Genomic DNA, 24,818 nt, shown 5'->3' with positions numbered 1-24,818 from the left:
TGTGAACGTAGTGATCTAGGCTACAGACCGGTTACAGAAAAATGGAAGGTTCACGAACACGTCCACGTGTTCGTGAACCTTCCATTTTTCTGTAACCGGTCTGTAGCCTAGATCACTACGTTCACATAATCCCCTCCACACTCTAACAAAGCAGCCATTCACTCCGGCCGTAAAAACCCGTACGGAACCTTTCTTCCCTCCGGGCTGTTGACCCACAATTCGCATGAACCTTTAAACACGTCACACCTAACCCTTTAAATACCATGCCAATGATGAGGACGGTGCCCAGAAGAAGAACAGTCTCTGTTCGAAATATCGGCGGCTTCTGTCCTGAGGCAACTCCCTTCCTACATTCTACCGGTTCGCTGGATTTCTACCCATCTATGCAATAGATGAAGGAAGACTACTCAATTGCTAATGCGAAAGAAGCATACTTCCGGGAGCTTCAGCTCATCGGCAACACTCTATGGAGCCGGCACGACATGATATTGACTACTTATGATATTTTTGCAATCGTTACCGTTGAGAACGTACGATCTGCTAAAACTCCGTATTCATTCCTAAGTCCATGAACCTGAAAGTGCCACCGTACAGCAAGCTGCCACCAGGAGTCACCGCGCAAAATAGTTTCGCTCTGCAGTGTGTTACGGATGTGCTATGTCGGAGAAAGCAGCCATGGACGGCCGACACGATGCTCTCGACACGTGGTGGTGGTCCCGCGCCTTGTTTCTTTGTCATTTTCTTTTCACAGCTCAAGCGCCACCTATACGTGCTTGAGTTGTGCTTCTGTACTTTACTCCTCACGTGAGGGGAGTACACTGTTAAAACAGAACTTCACCACATAGCACGCTCCTAGCCAACCATCACTCCGAATGATATCATTCTGTGCACTGATTTGTTGAAAATGAGAGGAGGCGCCTATCTGGGACATATTATCTTGTCCCAGATAGGCGCCTCCCCCCTGTTTTGAGCAAATCATGACACGGAATGATATCATTCGGTATGATGGTTGGCTAGGAGCATGCTATGTGGTGAAGTTCTGTTTTAACAGTGTAGTAGGGTAAGGTGGGCAATATGAGACACGGAGCAAGATGATACATTATGGGTCCCACCCCTGCACTCGCAGAGACACTTTGCTCCATGTGCTTAAAAGTTTACTCTTATGTGGCTCTGCATGTCTGCTTTATTGCGTGTGAGCATTATCCGGATTGGTGTTCATATTGAAGAGAAACAAATCAGTAGCTTCTGCCTGAAATGTAAAGACCTGCAATAAAAGCGGAGGGGCGACTTGGTGATTTTTTTTTGTCAGCTGTGCAGTAACGTCTCGCAGGATTATTCTGTCAGTGTAAGTCTACATCCTATTTACTTATTCCTTCACCTTGATGTATGCAAGATATGGCCACTCTTGGTTATTCGGTGTTTAACGGAAAAAACAAGATTAGGTAACGTTATGCTCGTTCCTTAGATATTTCTTGCATAAGTTCCAGAATTTCCCAGCAAATTTTCTTGTTTCCTGAGATACTGCCAGCAAAGAAGCGCACTCAAAAGCGAGCGACCAGCTGCACATGATACTGGCGGTGCCTTGTTTGCAAAGGACGGTGGAGAGGAATAGCACTGAGTCCTGTGTGGTTTCATTGCACATCGTGTGGTCGGTGTGCCCAAGGGGACTGTTAGGGTGCTTGGATTGGAAAAACAAATCTGTCTAGTGCATTACCACGGCATGTCTAACTTGCCCCGCTCGATGCCTTGTCTTGCCCCCAGTGCTGGGGCAAGATGAGACCAATCTGCATTCTTGAACCTTGGCTTTAGAACAGGTTACATCATTTCTGATTTACAGATCAGAAGCTGTCGGCCTCTTGCAATGCACATGTACTCTAAAAACTGAACTGCACTGCATAGCACGCTCTGCGTCAACCATTGCCACGAGTGACAGGGTTATTGCCTCTGATTCGAGGAGAGAGGGAGGCGTATGCCTTTTTGTGTCAATTATCATATATCCAAATTGACACAAAAAGGCGAGGAGCGAAATCAAAATCAAATCAGGAGCGATAACCCTACCATTCGTGGCATTGGTTGGCACAGAGCGTGCTATACGGTGAAGCTTCTAGAGTGTGAGGATAGTTATTTTGAAAAACACGAAAAATAAAAAATTCATATTCAATTGCAAATTTCTGTCTCATCCTGCCCCACCTTCTCCTACACGTGACGACGTCCTCCCATTCTGCGATGCGCTATTTGTTTCAAGAAGGATTTATTTTTTCAAAGGTTTGCAGAGCTGAGCCAGTGCCACCTGGGTACAGGGGGCTTCCTTTTGCCCCCTCTCCTTCCTTCGCTATGTCAGAGATAGTCTGCTATCGTGAATCACCGTTTTGCGAATTGAGGAACGCGCAAATGATTGCAGCCAACTCGAAACCTGCAGACCTGAGCCTTCACACAAAAAGTGCAACACGCTTTCCAGGAAAGCAGTCTTGCCAAAGACTGACCGGTGCACCCATTTACAATGCGGGGACGTTCCATCACTGGTCGCAGATGACAGTGGTTCGTCTCAATTGCTACGACCGCTGGAAGCCCGTTCGTGATTGGCTACCGCTGTTGAGAACATCATCTAGATTGTCTGACTCTTCTTAGGTTACGTCATCGAAAAACGGAAAAAGTGGGGTTCACCGCAGTACTCCTGCAAGATTTTCCAATATTCTCACTCTCTCTACTGAGCTCGCGCGGCCGCCAAATCAAAACGTTCCTTCTCTGCCGAGGCAGTGCCAAAAAGGAGGGAAAAGGGGGAAAAATTGCGTGAGTGAAGGAACACTTCTAAGTACCCGAACCAGCACGACGCGATGCGACTACGTCGAAGCTTCAAAAGTGCGTTAAATAAAATGCTGTATGCATTCTAAAAACTGAGAAATTGTTTGGGCCCCCAGTGCTTCCTGAACAGGCTATGCGAGGAGGGTCACGAGGACGTTCTCCTTCCGTCCCTTTTCTATTCACCTGCCGATTAGAGCACCAACGTTACTCCACGCTTAACTTCACGCTTACCTCGAGGGAGGAGAGGGAAATCTGGAAGGGGTGGGTCACCATGATCATTCACTGCTTCCTGAATTAACTTTACGAAGAACTCAGCGCGGCCAACTATTAGCACGTCTCGAAGCTCCACTTTTCAAAGCATTTTTAGCAACGTCCCTAGAACCACAGAATCTTGGCCTTATGTAGGCAAAACCGATCCAATATTGGTTGTATATTACCCAGGTTTGTCAAATATTCGTTGATGGGTATATTGGTTCAGAATGCCCAACATCTTACCAATGTTGGCTAAATTCTGGACACATTAGCCCAGTATTCCCAAAAAATATTCAAATACTGACTATCCATGTTGCATGCGCTGTCAAAGAGACGCTGGAGGAAGGCCGGGTCTCCGAAGATGCGCAATGGCACATGCACCCTTGGAGATATGTTAGCTTAGCTCAACTGGTAGAGCCCTGGACCGGTAACCCAGAAGATGTAGGATCGAGTCCTACAGCTGTCTAACCTTTTCCGTAGCCTCTATCTTTCATCATGGACGTTTCGTTTCTATAAAACAAATATCAGGCACAGTCGGCAAATTAAGAGCGAATTCAATTTCAAGTTCAATTCATAGTCTACAGAGAAATGTCATTGTTCGTATGTTTCTCATACCGTGATTTCTGCAAATTATATCTGTTCGATATGGTTTCTGAAACACGCTGTACACAACCGTTCTTCATTAGAGTTCAGAGAAGTTACACAAACAATGTGTTCTCGCAGCCGAGGAGGACGTCCAGCGCGTGAGCGTGCGGCCGCAACTCAAGCGAAACGCTTGCCAGCGACTGCGAGGCCTGCTCACGAAACGGTTCATATACGCCTTCCGCGTCTATTCCATTTTCGCCGTCGGAGTGGTGCTGCCTTTCCTGATAGTGTGGAAGATGTTGGACTGGGAACATACGGTAGGCACCGATGTGGGCGAAGAAGCCATCCGCCGAAACCAAGTAAAGAGGACGATTGTGAGCTTGGACATGTATCCCGTTCGGACTGCGGCCTTCCTCGAGCATGACAAGGACAACGAAGGCTTTGTGAGGACTTATTACGCACCTTTGCTTCAAGCGGGAGCGTCTCACATAGATATCTTTCGGAACGCTACCGTGGAGTTGATGAAGTTGGCGGAAGACAACTACTTGAGGTACATGGCATCGTACTCGGTCGGCGCCACTGTAGAAACTGAAAGGTACGTATAACAGCAGCGGATATGTGCCCCAATTTCTGGTCTTTATTCTGTCGTCACACTACCTAATTTAATCTTTCAGGGGCAAAAAGTTTTCGCGGTAAGTGAACATCGCTAGAGCTTTAGTGCAAGAAAAGGACAACCTACGTTCTGTGTTCCCATACATTAATGTTGAATTCCAATGGCAGATTCGGAGCGTATCCAGAGCAAGTTTTGTTGCTCCGCCGAGAGCAAGTCTGTTCGCTTGGCAGATTGGGAACAGTTCTGGAGTCTTCCAATGGGAGCTTCGGAGCGGCATTCGAGCCGAGGTCGCTCCAGGGAGCAACCCAGACTGCTCCGCCAAAATAGGCAGATTCAACCGGAACTCTACGTGACGTGTCACTTGTCGCTCGTGCTTCCTATTTCCTGTCTCTGCTTCGGCAACATGGCCGCTTCCCGACGCGTCTTCGCCGTGACTAGTATTTCGCGTCGTACGTTAGCAATTTTGTTTCTTGAAGAAAGCAACAAGCCAGACATCACCAGGGCAACATTAGGAGATTAGGAGGACCTTGATGTTGCAAAACATGGCGTTGTATCGGAACATGAGTACAATATTCTTCTTCTTCCTCCGTCTCTGGCCGCCATCCACCAAGGAAGATTGGCCAGGGCTAAACTCCAAGTTGGGCGCAAGTGTTCCAGTCGCAGATTCGGATCACTTGCTTTAGGCCAGATCAAGCCGCTCCACTGCGGAGTGTGCCACTTGCTTCGACTCTGCCATTGGAATTCTACATAAGCTAAACCGCACTGAAGGCTATCAGGAAGTGGAAAATGCACAGGCTACGTGAATGCAGAATGCAGCCGAAAGCGAAAACTCCAGTTCGGATGCCGGTGGTTTATTTCGAAGAGAAACTTCTAGTGGTTCTAGGCTGTACGCATCAGTGCTTCCCCGCATAGCAGGGTCTCTGTCAATTACTCAGCCGAAGGATGGTTATCTTTCTTCAACTGAGAGGAGGGAGGGGTGTAAGAGGGGAGGTGTGAAACTTGCGCGTCACATGGGGGATGCAGTACGAGATGCGAAGGACACAATGGCATATATTCGGTTGTGTTGTGAAGGCACGAAGATGACATTTTGCCCGCAGTGGAACACAAGTTAATGTAACCAGCCCATCGAGTGTCGCATCGTTAAAAAAATTTCTCAGTGTGATGTGACAAGCCAGCGAACGCTAACGCTTCATACATTGCACAAGTGTGAGAGAACATCTGTGCAGTGGCTTCACTATGGGGGTGCGGGGGGGGGGGGGGGGTACGGGCCGCAACGGGTGCAGCGCAGAAGCGTCGAACGCAAGAACTGCGCACCGACGACGTGCATTCACGCTCCAGCCTTCAGGTTGAGGCCGCCAACTGGCGCACCACTGGCGCTTACGGGTGAAAGTTACCAGTAAAGCTCACGGGTGCTGTACGCAAGCGGAAGTCCCCTCAGGTGGACACCCAAGACGTCGAAAGCAGTGTAGGAGGTACGAGGTTATCGTAACTGGCAAGGACTCTAACAGGGTGAAGACTAGGAAGGCGCGACATCCGTGTCAATGAGTAGAGCGTCAAGTAGTAAAAAGTCGAAGCGAACAAGACAGGCACGCATATACAAGTGTTTACGCACATAGCAAAGAGATCGCCTTTAGAGTAGCATCATTTTGCCTGGTGCACAACTTCCCCGCTAGTCAGCAACTCGAAGGTTCCAGGAGGGACTACGGTCGCAACTGTGCGACGTCTGCATTATACGTTCCTCCTCCGCATCCCCCCCACCACGAACGCATCCAGTTTGAATAAAACCGTGTAAGCGATACACGGACTTGCGGTCGTGTGATGTCAGATATGCGTGGACCGTGTGATGTCTGTGTTATCGGGGGACGGGAAGAGGAGTAGGGGAGTGATGGATGGTGAAGCTGCCCTGGGTGCCGCGGCCCTAGGGATGCCACTGCATATTGTGCGTACTTTTCCTGTCCCCCTCTTATGGGGGCATAGGTCTATACCGTTTCAGCCCTGCAACACAGCAATTTCGTATCTTTCAGGATGACAGCCTGGTGGAATCCTTTCTATGCTCTCAGCGAGTCGCTGTCTTTGAGCCTTGCCAACACTGCGCTACTTGATCAGATGACAGGGAACGTACGGGCCCGCATGGTGCTTACCGTGGTTCAAGATTCTAAAAATTACAGCTATGGCAACAATTCCGTCGCACAACAGCAAGACCAGTTGCTGGACTCTTTCGCTGGTGGAGTCATAAACCAAATGCTGAGAGCTGTCTTCGTCCCACTTGCGCTGGCCTTCACGGTGGCGGTTACATCACTGTACGTCGTCATGGAGCGAATGAATAACAGCATGGCTGTGCAACTCATGACCGGCACTCAAACCGCCCTGTTATACTCGTCCAATCTCATCTTTGACTCTGTCAGCTTTGCACTGACGTGGTTCCTCATAGGTGTCCTTTACATCACGTACTACGAGGTGCTTCTGTCTACGGTAGGTAAGTATGACGGGAACTTTCACACTAGCAGCAGAGTTCCCGCCTTTTCATTGTCCTACCGGGCACAGAATGCGTGGTTTTAATATGATTTCCCACAGTCTTCTACTCTTTTAGAGCCTGGACCGCCGTCGCGTGACGTCTGGAGCATGCAAACTTAAAAGTAACGATAATAGTATGTTGATAGCATGTTGATAGCATTATAATAGTATGTTGATAATAGCATCGTTCCCATCAAAACATCGGCATTTGAACGCTTACCAACAAACTATGGGCCAATGACTACGAACTATTCGATATATACTTAAAACAGAAGACCGAACGGGGTGCCAAAATTTACAAATGAGGCCAATTTGCAATTTTTTAGTTGGACAAAGGCAGACCTACGAAGCTTCAGAGCCTTCACTCTTAAAAATGAACTTCACCGCATAGCGTGCTCCTAGCCAACCATAATCACGGATGATATCGTTATCTGCCCTGCTTTATTGAAAATGGGAGGCGTACGCCTTTTTGTGACACTTATGCAGTTCATAATTGTCACAAAAAAGCCGTATGCCTCCCGTTTTTAACAAATCAGGGCAGATAACGATATCATTCGAGATTGTTGTTGGCTAGGAGCGTGCTATGCGGCGAAGTTCATTTTTAAGAGTGTAGAAGACAAGGTTACCCTCCACTGAGAGTACGTACACTCTTAAAAATGAACTTCACCACATAGCACACTCCTAGCCAACCATCATCACGAATGACGACGTTCTCGCCCCTGATTTGTTGAAATCGGGAGGCAGAGCCTATTCTGTGCCGTGCATAATAGTCACAAAATAGGCTCCGCCTCCCGTTTTCAACAAATCAGGGGCGAGAACGTTGTCATTCGAGATGATGGTTGGCTAGGAGCGTGCTATGTGGTGAAGTTCATTTTTAAGAGTGTAGACAAAATAATTCAGCTGAATATCTTGCGTGGTTATGAAGATATGTGACACCAAACTTCATGCGAAAACTGGCGAACTCAGCAATCTCTCACATGATAGTGATGGCCGAAACGCTGTCAACAACAATGAGGCTGTACGCTTTCGTCACCGTGTCAGCATGTTCACAGTATACGTCACTGTAGCGAAAAGGACTGCTTACTAGATGCTAAATGTATCGCAAAAGTCATGCTATCTAGATGGCGCAATGAGACCATGGTAGATGGTGAGGAAATCGGTTTGATGGTGAAAATCTGATAAGCTTGTCACTTCATTGATAATTTAGACGATTTCTTTATGGCCTGCTAAATGAACATTGATACCTTATTTTTCGTTGGGAAGTCTGTGCATACCGGTCCAGACTACACGTTGCGAACCAAGTTATCAGCTTTTTCCTTGCTCGTGCACATATGTGACGTAGCACAACGTAGAGAATGCGAGGTTCATCAATCAAATTACTGCGATAGGGAATGGTACAGGGTAACACCCCTGGCGATGGAACACCCCACCCATCATAGGAAAAAAAGTCAGGCAAGATCCATTCCTCGGTTCATCGGAAATGCGTTAGCATTCGGCGATCGGAATCCGTGTTACGTAACGGCATTTGCGAAACGCTGGCGCGGATCCCTTCATGTCTTTTTTTCGGTGCCTTCATTTGGTTCATCCTTTCTGGGCCATTCGTTTCGAATGGATTCGCCAATGATTCTGAGCATTGATTTCTTTTTGTTAGTTTAGAGGGGGGGGGGGTATATAAGTTTAATAAATAGAGGCATTAAAGTTTTTGTGTGGAATTTACCTTTACTTGCGTGTTTTGCGTCTTCTTTGGTGCTCACCAGAGCATTTCTTCCATTGTGTATTTAAAATGGGCATATACGCTCCTTGCACACACGCAAGTTCAGACTCGCTCTCGTAGCTGGCGCGCCGCCAAGACCAGGCCACCCCCATGGCGTGACGCACTTCTCTGGTGGCGTTACTCGCCACGGCTCGGGTGCATCTGCTACCGCTCCGTGACCTATTTTCCCTTAAGCGGAAACCGCATGGCCCGAAAAGCTTCCGAATTCTTTCCGAACCAATTTCGGGACCGAACTTTTTTCGGACAACAGAATTCCGTGCCGAATTCGGCCCGATCTGGTAAAGCCACATTTCTCCTCCGAAATGGGAAGTGACGCCAACCGAAAAAGTAGAAGCATCCAATGGCTATCCAGCCAGAAGGAGAACCATAGCAACGATGACGTAGCAATGGGGTTGACTGTTGCCGTGTGTGCGACTTCTACCCCTATGAATACAGGGATTATCTCATTGACCTGGATGGTTGAAAGGTGATGTTTCCCAGGGCCAAAAGTCTCCGGCCGAAATTCGGGGTGCACAGAAAAAAGTTCGATCCTGATATCTGTTCGGCCAGTTTTCGGACAATTTTTCGTGCCATGCGGTTCACCCTTTATTTTGAGCTCTCTACTTCCACCCTCCTCTCTCACGCGGTGTACCTTCCTCTCCACATGTCGGCCACGAACAGACACCGACACTTCGTGAACCGCTACTTCTAATGCTACCAGACTAATAAAGTTGTTGAAATGAAGGTACTGAAATCACTGTGTATGACACACGACTCCCGAGTGTGCTTCGTGTGCTACACGTCTAACAGTAATTATTCTCCCGTGTATTTTTTTCTTTTCTGTACTTAAATCTTTGTAGATTACCGGCCACGTAGTGTCACTGTTTGCGCTTGAGAGGATTCGATCACGTCAGATACTATAGGTCACCCGGTATGAAACTGCACAAGATATATGACAGTCGGCAGGGAGAAGTATCTCTATGGGAAACACTAGGCCAGCCATCATCCCTTAATAAACTGTTGTTGTTTTTAAGACTCTATGGGACTCGGGAAATCGCCTCTATGGGAAATGATGTCGACGGTTCATGTTGATGAAACAAAAGAGTCGGCAATAGATTAAGGTGCTGGCATTGAAATTGCAAAGTGATTATGAAATTCTTATGTGTGGCTTATACATCGCTAACGCATTATACGGCACACCTATTGAAGTCACAACCCTTGAACACACTTCCTCGTCTAGAGCTGACGTCAGGGGGGGGAGGCAAATTATCGGCTTTCTGATTTGCTCTCGTAAGCACGCGACCTCTCCCGCTGCTCCTCACCCAGAGATGTACGCCACGATGCCTCATACGATTGAGTTTGGTATTGCCAGCGCGAAGTCCCTAGACATCCATTACCTCCTTGGCGTAAAATTTGAAATGCAGGTTGATAGGGATGCAAAGAAGCGTTTATCTTTCACCTATCTGGCGAAGTGTCACACGCTCGTTGTCGAAATGTCTTTCCAGGTGCTGCTGTGGTTGCGTTCTTTGTCATTGCTGCAATGACAAGTAGCCTGTCATATTGCATTTCGCACTTCGTCGATAGCCAAGGAAAAGGGTTCACCGTGGAGCTGTTGTTGTTTTCAGTTGGAGGTAAGGCCCTAGTACACATTGTGGGCCGCTGGTGTACAGCCGCCGTCAGATATGGACGGGATGTGCAAGGGCGTGCAACCTCCCATTTCTGTAACCTGTCCGGAGCCAATATCACTTGATTCACATAATCCCCTCCACATTCTAACAAGGCGGCCATTCACTCCGCCCAAAAAAGCCTGAACGGACCCTTCATACCTACCGGGCTGTTGACCCACAATTCGCATGAACCTTTAACACGTCATACCTAACGCTTTTAATACGATGCTAAAGATGAGGACGATGCCCAGATGAAGAACAGTATCTGTTCGAAATATCGGCGGCTCCTGTCCTGAGGCAGCTCCCTGCATTACTCCCCTACCGGTTCGCTGGATTTCTTCCTGTCTAAGATCTTCTCAGGTCATCACATCGAAGGGAGTGTTGAGACGCATCCTCATGTAAAGCGCATCTACACACTCTCAAAAATGAACTTCACCACATAGCACGCTCCTAGCCAACCATCATCCCGAATGACAACGTTCTCGCCCCTGATTTGTTGAAAACGGGAGGTGGAGCCTATTTTGTGGCCATTATACACGGCACAAAATAGGCTCCTCCTCCCGTTTTCAACAAATCTAGGGCGAGAACGTTGTCATTCGGGGTGGTGATTGGCTAGGTGCGTGCTATGTGGTGAAGTTCATTTTTTAAGAGTGTAGCTAACCATCATCCCGAATGACAACGTTCTCGCCCTTGATTTGTTCAAAATGGGAGGCGGAGCCTATTCTGTATCGTGCATAATGGCACAAAATAGGCTCCGCCCCTCGTTTTCAACAAATCAGGGACGAGAACGTTGTCATTCGGAATGATGGTTGGATAGGAGCGTGCCATGCGGTGAAGTTCATTTTTGAGTGTAGTTGTGCTCTTCCCAACAGCCGCGCTAGACCCATAAGCGGCTCTGCGCAGGTGGCGCGGCCTCCTGTTCGGATTAAGCATGGCGGCAACTGTACACGGATGCACGTTTTCTCAGTGCTCTAGGTAGGTCTTAAGGGAAAACGCATGTTTCTTTGCAGGTACCATCATTCTGGCTTTTGCGGCGTTCATCTGGATTGTCGGGCTGATCTCTTACGCAATCGCTCATAGCAGTAGTTGGGTGACAGTCGTCATCGAGGCAATGATGATCATGCCCCCATGCTGCGCTCCCTACACCCTGATCAGACTACTTCGAATCGATTCCCAAAACCAAATCTGCCACAAGTATGGCGATATTGTTTTCAAAGACTACGCCGAGGCTGGCCTTTCCGACATATGCATAATTTTTGAAGCTTTTGGATTGGATTACTGTTGCGAACGTAAGTAACTCTATACTGAGTCTCTCAACTGTTGTTTTGATGTTGTTGCTTCTTCGTTTTGTCTTTCTTTCTCTTTTTTTTTTTCACACGAAGTTGCAGGTGCTGCTTCACCATGGTGCCGCTCAATTGTCTACACTGTAAACGTTTTCACACCTTTAAAGGTGTGCGCTATACACATTCAACCTGGTTGCATAACATTATATATCCAGGATTACGACACAACTTCGACCTCAAAGACAACAACTTTATTTCAGGATGATGGGTGGGGAGTTTCATCAGCAGGGTCGATACTCTACCCCTGGGGAGTTTCATCGGCAGGGACGATACCCTATCCGATTGCTGGAGGTGAAGAGGGGAATGAAGGAATGGGTCCCGTTACAATCAGGATCGAAGTCCTGTGGCGTCCAAAAAGGCGAATCTTGAGACTCTTGAGGGCAGAGCGTTGGTGTGCTGGATTCGGCCAGGGGCCAAGCAATTTTGTGAGGGAGAGGGGGCTGGAGTCTAGCTCGTTGAGGGAGGCGGAGAGTACGGAGCGGGAAGGGTGGTAGTGTGGGCAATGGAGAAGAATGTGCTCGAGATCTTCACCTGCACCGAATTCCTACACAGATATTTGTACACAAAGTCTAAAAAGACGGGAATGAAGCTGCGTATGACAGAGGCGGCAGTTATCTTAACGAGCACAGTGCCAGCCGTACAGTGCTTATGGCGAGTTCTTACAGCGTGTGGGTGCGTCGGGCAGGTTGCTGGTCGCTATCGGTGGGCTGCAAGGGTAGACTGTAACAACCGGACAACTTGACAGCCACATGCTTTCGCAACGAGGTGGCATCCGTCAACAGTTGTGCACTGGAATTAATTTCTAAGGCGAGCTCAGTGCACAAATTGTGACCAATGAGACGCGGGCGCTGACCATCGGCCATCGTGCTTGCAACAAATCCCTCCGTTCCCTCACCAGGAGAAGGGCGATCTGGCGTACGCCAAGTTCTATACCAAGTTCTACGCCACATTCTACACCAATGTTTCAACTGTCAGCCAATGTCTTCGCTGCCAGATGTTTTAGTACACAGAACGCAGAACATCAAAATTGTAATGTGCCACAGGTGACAGTCCTCAACTGTCACTTGTGGCACATTAGTGTTACCGTTCCCAGTAGTATTACAACTTTACTTACGCAACTTTGATTGGCGCTTCCCTGTCAGCACCGACGTTGACGACGGCATTGTTTCACCAACACACAGCGACATGTGCAATGATCACTTCCGTGGACTCCTCGAGAACTGGCATGTACTGTCAGTGGTCCTTCACTCTAAATCACGGTCTTCAGTGAGTCTTCGATTGTTATTTTTCGACTTACCTCCTTCATGCTATCGGTTAGCCTGGTTGACGTTCGCCGCCCCCAGACACACAACTTTTCTCCATGTGCCTTGAGTCACTTCCAGCAGTGCTTCCATCACGCGCAACCTATGTCTCTGAACGATGATTCCCTTAGCCGGCATCACCGATGACGTTGCCGGTACAACCCCGCTAGACCCAGACATACACTCCCAACACGGCATACCCTGACAGATGACATCGCAGGGTCCCGTTTAGGCTCCACTAGTATCGTCCTTTTCGGGACAACTGGCACGCGAACGCGTTGTCATTGCGAAGTTCGCAGAGTCCGGTCATGTCATGGAGATGGGCCTCATTCTGCCGTCATTTCGGCCATGGTTCTCCGTACTGCACATGGTAGCCTTGTGACTACATCTGGCTGGCACCTGCTTAGCTGAATTTTATCAAATGCTCATGATAGAAACGCAAGATACATAGAGATATCACCCGATCGAAAAATCCGACGAGGCTCCATCAGAAATTCTAATGGTTCATTAGAATCTTTTGATGGACCATCAATGCAGCTTGTCGGCCCCTTAGAAGCTGCAAGTGGTCCAACAGGACTGTTAGCGGATCGGACAAATGCTGTCCCACAGCCCGTCAGGTTTGCCGAACGGCCCCACAAAAAGGCCTGATGGTACCACATAGCCCCTGGTGGCCGAACAAAGGGTACCCAACTGCCCAGGTGAGCTTATTGCCCCCACATGAAAACCCAATGGTCCGTCAAGTAGGCTTTGCGGTCAAACAGGTGATGTATCACAGTAGATCAGGAACCCCTAATGGGACATCAGAGATGTTGGGTCTGGCGACGTTCCACATTATGTAACTTGAGTGCATTACAAATTAGTTACCGGGTGTGACCCTTGTGTAATATGAATGCATCATATAGGAGCTGAGAGGATGCCCGAATTTGTCATTGTGCAAAGGTACGTGACTAAAAGCTGCTGAAAACGAATTTTCTCCCTATGTCTACACTTCTATGTCTACAGGCACAGCAAGTTTCATGCGACTGACGGTGACTTTTTCGTTATTTCGCCAGAGTACATGAAAGGAAAGAGGGGCAATGAAATCCTCTTAAACCCATTAGCACTGAGTAAGCATGGAATTGGTTACCAGCTGTTCGTGATGGTCGTAGAAGCTGTGATCTTCTTTTTCGTCATCTGCTATCTCGACTCCCCGACGTCCACTTGGAATACGGAGAGCGACGGGCTTCCATCGGCAGACAGCGACGTTGAGCAAGAGCGAAATCTTGTCCGTTCCATATGTGCCAGCAACACCTGGTCGCAGTACACTCTGGTTGTGCGAGGACTGAAAAAAGTCTTCAATAATCTCATCGCTGTGAACGGCATTTCGTTCACGGTGCGCCCTAAGGAGTGTTTCGGATTGCTCGGCGTCAACGGGGCGGGGAAGACGACCACGTTTCAGATGCTCACAGGTCTTCTTCCTCCTACGGCCGGAGAAGGGTACATGGGTGACACCATCATGAGCGGTAATATAAGCCTGGTGGGTATGCCCCGTTTCATTCATGTGGGAGAAATGACCGAGGCAGAGAAGAAGCGAGACGAACACAGCACGATCTCACGCAACTCTGTAACCCTTGAAGGCGGACTCGTACGGTCTAGTTAATGTTCCCTTCCGGAGAGAACTGGCAGCACCGTCGCAAAATTGTTTGCTTCGGTTTGCTTACAGAAGACGATAGCAAACGACAAAGGCATTGTTTTCATTCGCAGGGATCTGGAAAACTGCAGTAAGCTAGTCGAATTTGTTGATTGCAATCAATTCTCCGACTGTTACTGTAGGGAATGACATCATTTTGGCCCAAATATCGCGAGCGGGCATCCCGATATAAGTGATTTTGTTGCATCTCCCATAGACCCAGTTTAATTCGGAAGTTTAATCCACCGCACAAATTAGGGGATCGCATCAGGCCTTCAAAAATGTCATTCCCTAGATAAACTAGAGGGGAACACGCCTGTACCTGTTTTGTGTAGGAATTTAGCGAGGTTTGTGGAAACCCTGCGAACAAAAATTCCCCATAAACTTCTTAGGAAGTGAGTCCGCTTTAACACAGTGTTGATGTGTTCGTGTTCTACTTCTGTTGCTGCTTCCTCTCTAGGGTTATTTAGCTGCCATCACGGATCAGCTAACCGACGCCCTTGCCCCTTTTTGTAATTCATTGAGCTAATATACCAGCAACCCTAAAAGTAATTTCTCTATTCCTTTAACCTTTTGGATGCTGACACTTGGGAATTGTTTATTCTAGTGGCAATCGAAGATTGGATATTGCATGCAGAGCGGCGGAATTATTGGACAGTTGACTGCATACGAGTCCCTGTACCTGATGGCTCGTTTAAGAGGTGTACAGGAAAAGGAAATAAAACCTCTCGTTAACAGCATGGTCAAGGTCGTAGACCTCACTATGTATGCCAGCAGAGTGTCAGACGACTACAGGTAAATATGAGCTATCGCTAAATATAAAAGGACGATTAAGGAGATAAATGGGTATATGTAGCATATATAAAAGGTATTCTTATCATGCAAGAACACCGTTAACCAAATCCATTCCTATGGGGTCGAAGGGCTGGGTTCGAATAAAAAAATGGCTAGGAAGCAAGCGAGCTGGTGAAGATGATGCACAATGTAAAACCTCGAGACAAATTTTGACTTCGTGTTTGCGTCTGTCCCTTCGTGTTCCCTAGTCTCGGGGTTTTACATCATGCATCATGGTTTGAAATGTTTGTGCCCCGAAGCAGATGATGGCGATAGTGATGATGAGGGTACCAATTATTCCGCTCGAACTGCGTAAAAAACCGGGGATACTATTGAAGTACCTGGAGGCATAACTACAGTCTAAACTGCATTGTATATAGGCTTCTGTGACTCTCAAAATGCCAGAGAGCGAAAGCCGTGAAAAAGTAATTTATTTTATAAATAAATTATATCTGATGCGTGACGGTTGTGGAACGCGTCGTCGCCTAAATTTGTTACTTCCACGCATTGCACACGCAGGTGTCACTTTCCCCAAAACACCGAATATCCTCTGGATGCACGAATAATATAGCCTAATAATAAATGTCCCAATAATAACGTCAAGTGGATATCCCTGGGATATCCATCAGACGTCCATAGGATATTCGGTGTTGTTGGCGTTGTAGTCATTCAAACTGACATCGGAAGATTTGCGCCAACGGTAGTTCTGGAGTGTTGGCATGAAATTAGTACACCCGCTTAGGAAATGCAGAACTACACATTTAACACAATGCACTCCGGGTGTCGACTGTCAGTGTGTGTCTCGTAGAGGGAAGGGCCCTAAAGTACTTTTACGTTTCATAGCAGCCATCGTAGCATTGAAGCAGTGAACAAACAGCCAAAGGTTCCTTGCGTGGTGCCTTCATTTTTCCGGCCTGGCATCATTTTCGAATCACAAATTGTTACACGGAAAATTTTTAAGTGAACGGACGTTTTTCACACCCGGGTCGCATCCTAGCGGCTATGTAGCGAAACACCGTCGCGCCTTATTGGCACCATCTATTGAATATGTAGGGGAACCCTCTTCAGCGCCGTCAGGGTCACAGAGCATGCGCAGAAGCGTTGTGGAAAGGATCCATTTTATTACTCGTCGCTATAACAACTAACACAGTGAGCGACATCATAGTGATGAGTCTGTCGATTAACTTACCTGATTATTAAGTGGATTAAGTGGATTAGCCTACCTGAACTTTCTTTAAAGGACAACGGAAACGAAATTTGTCCATTGCAAAAAGGGGACCGAACAAGGTGTAAATATTATGTAAAATTATGGTGCCACTAGTATTTTACAAGTACGCTGTGCGGATGGCCATATTTCTGACGATTACGAGAGCGCTGGGCCGCCCACCCGTCACGATCGCCCATGGAGCGCGCCAAGCATTGCGGGAAAATCTGAGGAGCGCGTGACGTCAAATATCTCTCGCGCTCCATGTGCGGCTGCCCGGCACAAACACGGCGAATTCTGAATAACGCCTGAAGATGTTTGATTCGGAGATCTCGTGGAAGTCTGAAGACAATATATCCTATGAGAGATGGGTTCGTACATGCTTCTTCGTCTCCGTTCTTTCCCCGTAGCAGGAACTAGACGTACGCCGAAACACCAAATGAAATGAAGAGAAATGAAAGTCAGGAACTCCAACAGGAGAGCCAACGTGCGTCACTTCCGTGGTCTGCTACGGCGGCGCGGCGACGCTCACCAGGGGCTCAGATTGCTCCACGGGCCGAATTTTATATCGCGATTGTGGCGGCGTTTCAACTAATATACGCAAATCTAAGTCGAATTCCGGATTGTTTTGGTACACATCGCAATATGAGGCAAATAGCTTTGCAGCCTAATTTCGTTTCCGTCGTCCTTTAAGGTATACGAAAACCTCAGCCAACCTTATTTGACGTCATAGACGCAGAAGACTGCGTGTCAAAACAACTGATATCAGTGTCTATGGTACCTAGCGCTGTAGGCAAAGGGCGGAAGCAAAGAGCAGACGCTCCCTAGCAACAAAGCGACTTTACTGAAAAACACACTCAAACAACCAAGGGTACCACCTGCACCCCAACCGCCGCAGTGTCGTCATTCCTAGTCAGTCTTTGTGTTCTGAGCCACAGATATATTCACAAATACCAGCCACACAGGCGTTATCACCCTTAGTTGTCAAGCAATGCCACTTCCCTTCGTAGCTGCTTCCCTGCCACGCTGTTCCCTTCCAGCTTCCCCGCCATCAATTTGCTGGCACCCGCGATCTTGGGGTTGGGGTTAGTAGGCGGGCACGCTGGCAACTGCCCGTGTTCGCACTAGACAATGGCTGAGCTCGGCATGCGATGCATTTCCTCCAATTGCAGCACTAGTGACTGCGAGTCGACCAGTCGCTGAGCTTGGGCTACAGATTCAACCTTGCATGTTTGCCCTTCCGCGAAGACTACGCAAAAGCACAAACCACATGACGCGCTATACGGAAATATTCAATGGCATTCGTACAAGTGACATTTCCCGTAAAATGAGATCGCCATAACTCACTCGCCCAGGAAGTGCGCACCCTTGCTTACATTGTCTGAGTACAAGAGCAACGTAAAACTTCCATACGACCGCTCTGTACTACGCACCCAGCAATTATTTCATATATTACACGAAAAGAAGCACTATTTTTGGCAAAATGCCTGGCGTTGTTCACCACCTCCCCCTCCATTGGCTTTTTGTGTTTCTTTTCCATTTGCTTTTAGAGTAGACTGCCACTTAAGAGGCTAGATGAAAACAGTTTTTCGACATAGTACAGACCATTGATTATGAAATAAAGCAAACTTTCTGATTTTATGGGATATTGCGGGTATTCTCAATCTATTTGAACGCGTTTACGCGCTTTTCCTTGCCCCATCTCTTACGCGTAGTGGGAGACCAGCAACGACATCATCGCGTTTCACTTCATTCCAATCTGGCGTGTAGCACGACAATTGTAACGAATGGCTTCGGGACCCAATTGACATTACACGCTAACGACATTTTGTTCTACTCGTGGGGCACGGGTACTAGTAGACCGTTGATAACGTCATCGTCAAGTTACCGTAGGGTAATGTGGTGCAAGGTGAGAGAGAAATTTGCAATTGAACATGTAATTATTATTTTTGTTTTTCTTTTCTTAAAAAACTAGCCATAGCAACATTCTCGGAGGTCTAGAGCTCCCCAACCCTCTGGGCAAGACGAGACACACCGCGGTAATGAGCTACACAAATTAGTTTTTGCGTTCCAAACGGACACAGCCCGTGGGACCCTACACAACCCCCTTGAGCCCACCGCCCATATGATGTGCGATAAAAACACAGAGAACATTGACAGAATAAGCGTGCGGAACGCTGCTGCTCAGAACAAAAAAAAGGACTACAGAATATCGCACTATCGCACCTCTTTGGCAGGGCTCTACACTCGCCGCAGATTTAACTCATTTCTCTCTCTCTCTTCAACGCTTACACCAATCTATACAATAGACCTCCCCCTGTTTGTAAACGAGTGACGTCATAGTGTTCGACAGCGCCACCGGTTTCGTAGAGTTGAACTATGCTGGAACCTATGGGGCGAACAAGGTCGAGCCCGAAAACCACGGTCTTGAGGGGATTACGATGGTCCCTGAAAGGGACGCGACATTCGGTCCTACTTTTCTTTCAATAGGAGGCAGCGAACAAGTGCCCATTCGTGGTACACAACTCTCCCCTTGCCATCTGTTTCGGTTTCAGTCTGTCCGCCAACGTCATGATGACGTTCCTCGGGTAGAGGTTTATTCTCACATGCAATAAAGGGGACATGCAGAGCCACCAATGAGTGAAGTTTCAAGCGCATGGAGCAAGTCGCGTCTGAGACAGGCGGCGTGGAGCAAAAAATGTCGCGTCTTGCTCCGTGTTTCATCTTGCCCCACCTTACCCTACCTACCAGGACCAATGGAAGCTTGTATGACTCAGAATCTTATCCGTTGCTTTCCTCCTTACAACCTCATCCGTAACACTTTCCTGACGTAAACGACTTGCCCTCTCTATGGCACTACGTTCGCGGTTAACAAAGGGCGCTCATTCAGTGAAGAAGTACGGCATGCTTATCGTTCGCAACGTTCTCGTTCGCAGCGGCGGAAACAAGCGGAAGCTATGCGTAGCGGTGGCCATGATTGGACTTCCCCAGCTAGTATTTCTGGATGAACCAAGTGCAGGAGTAGATGTGGTCGCAAGAAGGAAGATATTCAACAGCATCAAAGTTATTAGAGTCACATCGGGAGTCTCCATCATCCTCACGTCGCACAGGTAATTACCAGGAGAGCGAAACAGGTAAAGACGTAATAATTATGTATGGACGAAGACAGAACTTCCGCTCACACTACGCTCCTGGAAAGTCGTTCTCTCGATTGATTTGACGAAAATAGGAACAGTGTCCTGTTTGGTGTGTGGAAGAAACTAATACGGGCAGGTACGCGTCACATTTTATGTCATCTTGGCTACCTCACTACGTTACCACGCTACTATTGCTGTGACGCTAGATATGCACACAGGAGGGATACATCACATTCTCCTTCGTGTTATTTGGAGTAACGCTTTTGGAAACAGGAGACAAAAAATACGTCAAACAAATGTTTACAACAAACAAAAAGTTACAAGGGCCACGGTTGCAGCCCTACGTATAGTGGATCCAGTCTCCTGGCACGCCTCTAAAACCTTCCGACAAGATATCAGTTGGTGTCGCCAGAGTCCGCTAGATGTGGTATGACGGGATATTGCGACGTCTCCGTTTTCCGTCGTGTCGGTCACTTAACTTGGTGGTTGGCTGCTTTTAAGTTCGTCATTCCGTTCTTGTTCTGTAGCAAGTGTGCGGTCACAATCCGTGCTGACGTCTTCGAAGTGATTTCCATAGATGGGAATTGGTTCTGTTTCCAAAGATTCTGATTCGGTTGCCTCTCGCCGTCACCACAACGTAGTTCAAAGGGTGAAATGCCTGCGGGAACTTATCGATCTTATTCTGCTTGACCAGGACATAACCCCGTTCTCGTAGAAAATGCTCTTCACCTCTGCGCGTGCCTTCGCCATTTATCTTGCCACCTTTGTCTTCGGAACGAGTTGAGCTTGGTAGCCCTGCAGTCTCATGCCACACTACACATCGAGAGGTAGTGCATTACATTCTTCTTTTTTTTTTCTTTTTTAATAGAGGTTCATATAGCAAAGGTTAGGTTGCAGCCAGTGCAGCAGCCCATGCAGTATCAGAGTACGAAGTCGTAAACTCTGCGGTTCTGCCTCTCCATTGCCTCCATTCATATTCGGATGAAGCTCTCAGCTCCTCCATTCGCTTCTGTCCATATTCTAACTGACATGTTGTGCTGGAAATCGAGCCCCTATGCGAATAGGCTAACCCCGGCGAAGTTAAAAGGAGGTACACCGACAGGTTTTATATGCACCGCGATGGCGGGATTGCGAAACCGTTCTTCTGAGTACTTCTGTGGTTATGGATGGTTAGGTCTATGGTTATGGTTACTTCTATGGTAAGGTTACGGATGACACGGTTGCTGGAATGACATCCACCTCCGGAAGGCATAAATGCTGGCCAACAAGTACCAGAATATATCTCTCATTTGGACATGGGCCTGCAAAGGACTACGGCGAGGCATTCCCAAGGCCGTTAAGGCATTGCTGTTGGCTATAGAGGATCGCGACGAATTTTAGGTTGGTACCGTACGATTTGCGCACTGCCTTTTCTGCAGAAGGGTATCCAAGTTCGGTAACCAGAGGGTCTCTCGGATAAGTTGTTTGGCTGTTTACCATGTCCATGTGTCCTATTCGGCTAGTGATGGGTAGTATTTGAACTTGAAGGACTGCACATCAGGTACATGTCAGACTGCATACTTTGTGCTCTGCTTCAACTATTGGAAAAACAACTGTGTCTTACAGTTGCATTTTTTAAAAAGAAAATACATCCCTGACAGGCTTGAAGTTATTACCAATCAAAACTTCAACGTTGAAAGTTAATAAGCATCCTTTTGCTACATCGCGTTCTAAAACATCGGTAAATAAAAGCAAAAAGGATAAAACACGTTGTGACGTGCGGCGACTTGGGTTTGTATTTTGCGTTGTCATTCGACATTCGATTGTATTTTATATCGTTTCTTGATTCATTCAAGTCTATTCTATTTCAAAATGTGTGATTCGCTTTTAAGCGAATGGAGCGAAGTAAGAGACGGAAACGCACCAGCTGTTTCGCTTTTTTATTTGCGTTTACATTTGACAACGTACGTTAGATTGCTTGTTTACATTGTTTACAACGTACGTTACACTGCACGTTTACAACGTACGTTTACATTGCTGCAAACAAGAAAACTACATAAAATATGCAGGTTTATATTGAGCTTTGTACTTTTTTATTTTCTTAATTCTTTTCAGAAAACAGCAAGAAGTGCTCAGCAATATATAGTACATGTTGCTTAGTGCCTTTTCTGTCTGAAGTCTAAACTTCTTGCACATTATACCCATATATTAGCGCAGTGACACTGTGCACTAGGCAGAGATGTCACCAGGGATTTTTTCTGGTGTTACACTTCGGTAATCTGGGTGATCCGAATTTTCTGAGCGCATGATCCGAATGGTTTATAATTATCTACATCTTGTTTGTGTGCTCTTGACGCAGCATGGACGAATGCGAGGCTGCCTGCGACCGCATCGCCATAATGGTTTCTGGCAGACTTCATTGCCTGGGGCCACTCCAGCACCTGAAGCAGAAGCTCGGCAAAGGTTACACGCTGACGATTAAGATGGCCGTGAAAGACGACAGCTCTCGAGCTCATTTCGAGGCAACAATCTCTAACGTCTTTCCTGGCATCTCGCTCACAGATTATCACCAGGTGATTCTGCGTTTTAAGCTACAACGAGTAGACATAGACGAGACCACAGGAAAGAACAGTCCATTGGTAGTACCCCGTAGTTTTAACACTAGCCTTTTTTACCGCTGAGTTTTACCGTAGTTTTACTGCGAGGTTCAGGTTCCCTTCATAACTGAAAGTGGGACTCGGCAACAAAATCACCGCAAACGTTTTGGTACGAGTATCCGTAACGTTTGGGATGTCAGGAACATGCGTACGAAATATCTCGTTCCAAAACGACGTTATTCGAACGATTTATTACGAAGCGAGCGCTTCGGGTCTGGAAAGCGAGAGGGCGTTGAAAGCAACGCACTGCTGACATCACCCGGCATCCGGCAAGGGAGAAAGCAGGCTTCGTAGCAGACGACAATGCTGGGTGACGTCACGGAATCCTCCTCCGGAGGAACCGTCGTAGTATTGGAGCTTGGTTTTCTGTTCTTCGCATTTGGGTGTCGGTTTGGTGTTGTCATCGTTTACGAACTAATTACTGGCGCAAAATTAATGCGAATGTTGTATACGGTGTTGAGGGGGTGGTATCGTGTTCGCTATGATGCTCACCTTTGTTTGTTTGTTTTTGCTTTTTAATCCTTGAGAAGTCACCTTGAACTAGAATTCTAAGCCATTGAGCACTAGAACATACAGCTTAAAATTAATACGTCCCAAAACCTTTAGTCGCCATTGAGCGGTCTACCTCGTGAAGGATTTTCGTCAGCTACATTCAGTCGACAGTCACTCACTTTTGGTTTCGGTTTCGGTTTCAAGCTGCATGCAGGGCGCCAATGTCACAATGAGGCTTCGCGGGCCACGCTCATCGGCAGACTATTTTGACTAGAGCGCGTATTTACTAGGGTGCTGAAAGTCTCTTGACGTAGATCAGGTCGCACCTTTAAGATGATACCCTATTCTACCCTATTCGCGGTAGTGTTGCACCAAGGTGGGTAGTCCCTCATTGTCGAACTATGGTACTCAAATGCTAAGTTTCATTTTATCTTGTTTACTTAATGAACTTCATAGTGGCCATATGGACCCAGATGTCATGACAATTGGTGCATTCATGACGTTCATCTTTTCTTAAGCCTCCTCGTCGGAGGCGGCTTATTTATGTAATTATGTAACAGTAATATTTTCAATTAATACTTGTAGTGCCCTTTTAATATCTGTATTGCCAATGCAGAAATGACTGTGATATTCAGTGTTTTCAGTTTCGTATCTTGAACATTGCATTAATGTAATTGCATGACACTTCATTTGTACATTGTTCGTATTGTACTTGCTTGCACTGCTCTGTTGGCCAAATGTAACGTACGGAGGCTGGTCCTTGTCAAGCACATTTCAGTTGCTTTTTGCGCAGTCCCCCAGTATTGCACAGTAGCCCCAGCATCATCTTTTGGTGCAAATATAAACAGACTGAAACTGAAGATCACGCCGCTCCACACAGGACATATTTACTTTTTTTTCTTTTTTGTACAGCGCCGGACAAAAGTTTACGGAACACTCTCCGGCGTGTTCCTTCCTCAGAGTGACACGCAAAGAGCAACTGGTACCGTACGGACTCGTAAACAGGCGCCTGGATTACTTAGGCACAGGCCTATGTCCGTATGGTCCCATTGGCTAAGAGCGTGTCACTCTGAGGAATGCGCCGGAGTGTGTCCCGTTAAAGAAGGTTTGGCGTAACTATCGGGTATCGTCATCCCTAACGGACTGTTTGATTGACTAAGCAAAGATCCTAAATTTCATATCAGTGTCTCCTCGACATTCGATCTGTCCTCAGTATTCGGCATCGTATTTGCGATACATTCTCAGAGAACCCCAGTAATGCATGTAAGAAATGGGAGACGACGATTATGTGTCCCGGATCACCTGTCAGGTGTTCCCGGTGCCAGCGCGCGCATTTTCATTCTTCCACGACGGCCGACAGATTCGGCACTAGTCTCTTCTGGGATCGTCCCGGCCACATCAGGCAATTAAACTGCTCTTTCTCCAGTTGAAGTTGTTCTTTTTTGGACATGTTCTCTTGTATCCACTATTCTAGGGACTGTACGAGTTCCAACTGCAAGAAATGCTGCCATGGAGCGAAATGTTCCGAAGAATAGCCATACTGCGAGCACAGTTCCAGTTGGAAAGCTGCTTGGCGTCGGACACAACTCTGGAGAAAATTTTCATCAGCCTCGCGAGAAGACAGTTGTACGGACAACAGGTCATTCCTGTTGCCCCTGCTCCCCAGCAAGCATACTTTGCAGCTCCGATGGTTTATATGCCTCCGGGAACATTCAAGACATGAATGGGGGGGGGGGGGGGTGCTCAATGTCGTGAAACGAAATACATGTTTCGTACCACGGGTTTTGTGTTTCATCTGTATCTGTGTGATGTCAGCTGACAATGACAGTGCGTGTCAGAAGCGAACCCACTAACCCACTCGTGCAGAAATATGAGCCGGTGAACACTCTCAAGAGTGACGACAAGCCCGACAGGGCGTTCACCGAGCTCGATCTTACATTGCTTCATTGATCTTTTCCAAAAGCTGGCTAGCGTTTTTGCTGCCTTATATGTCAAGAAGCGACTCATTCGGAACGG

The 24,818-nt window shown here is 47.3% G+C and overlaps 1 protein-coding gene across 1 annotated transcript in view; it reads left to right on the top strand.

Moving 5' to 3' along the window:
* Positions 1–24,530, top strand: part of LOC135366338 (retinal-specific phospholipid-transporting ATPase ABCA4-like) — a 74,108-nt gene extending 49,578 nt beyond the window's left edge. Inside the window, exons 13-22 of the mRNA XM_064599009.1 lie at positions 3,778–4,234; positions 4,314–4,331; positions 6,277–6,728; positions 10,025–10,150; positions 11,197–11,475; positions 13,883–14,346; positions 15,107–15,294; positions 19,474–19,647; positions 22,013–22,226; positions 24,277–24,530. Of these exons, the coding sequence (XP_064455079.1) occupies positions 3,778–4,234; positions 4,314–4,331; positions 6,277–6,728; positions 10,025–10,150; positions 11,197–11,475; positions 13,883–14,346; positions 15,107–15,294; positions 19,474–19,647; positions 22,013–22,226; positions 24,277–24,525 (2,621 nt within the window). The 3' untranslated portion in view covers positions 24,526–24,530. The remainder of the gene's footprint in view (positions 1–3,777; positions 4,235–4,313; positions 4,332–6,276; positions 6,729–10,024; positions 10,151–11,196; positions 11,476–13,882; positions 14,347–15,106; positions 15,295–19,473; positions 19,648–22,012; positions 22,227–24,276) is intronic.
* Positions 24,531–24,818: the final 288 nt, after the last annotated feature.

The sequence above is a fragment of the Ornithodoros turicata genome, chromosome 8 (assembly GCF_037126465.1).
Source record: "Ornithodoros turicata isolate Travis chromosome 8, ASM3712646v1, whole genome shotgun sequence".
NCBI lineage: Eukaryota > Metazoa > Arthropoda > Arachnida > Ixodida > Argasidae > Ornithodoros > Ornithodoros turicata.
Note: the sequence above shows the minus strand (reverse complement) of the source record. Positions and strands in the feature narration are given on the sequence as shown.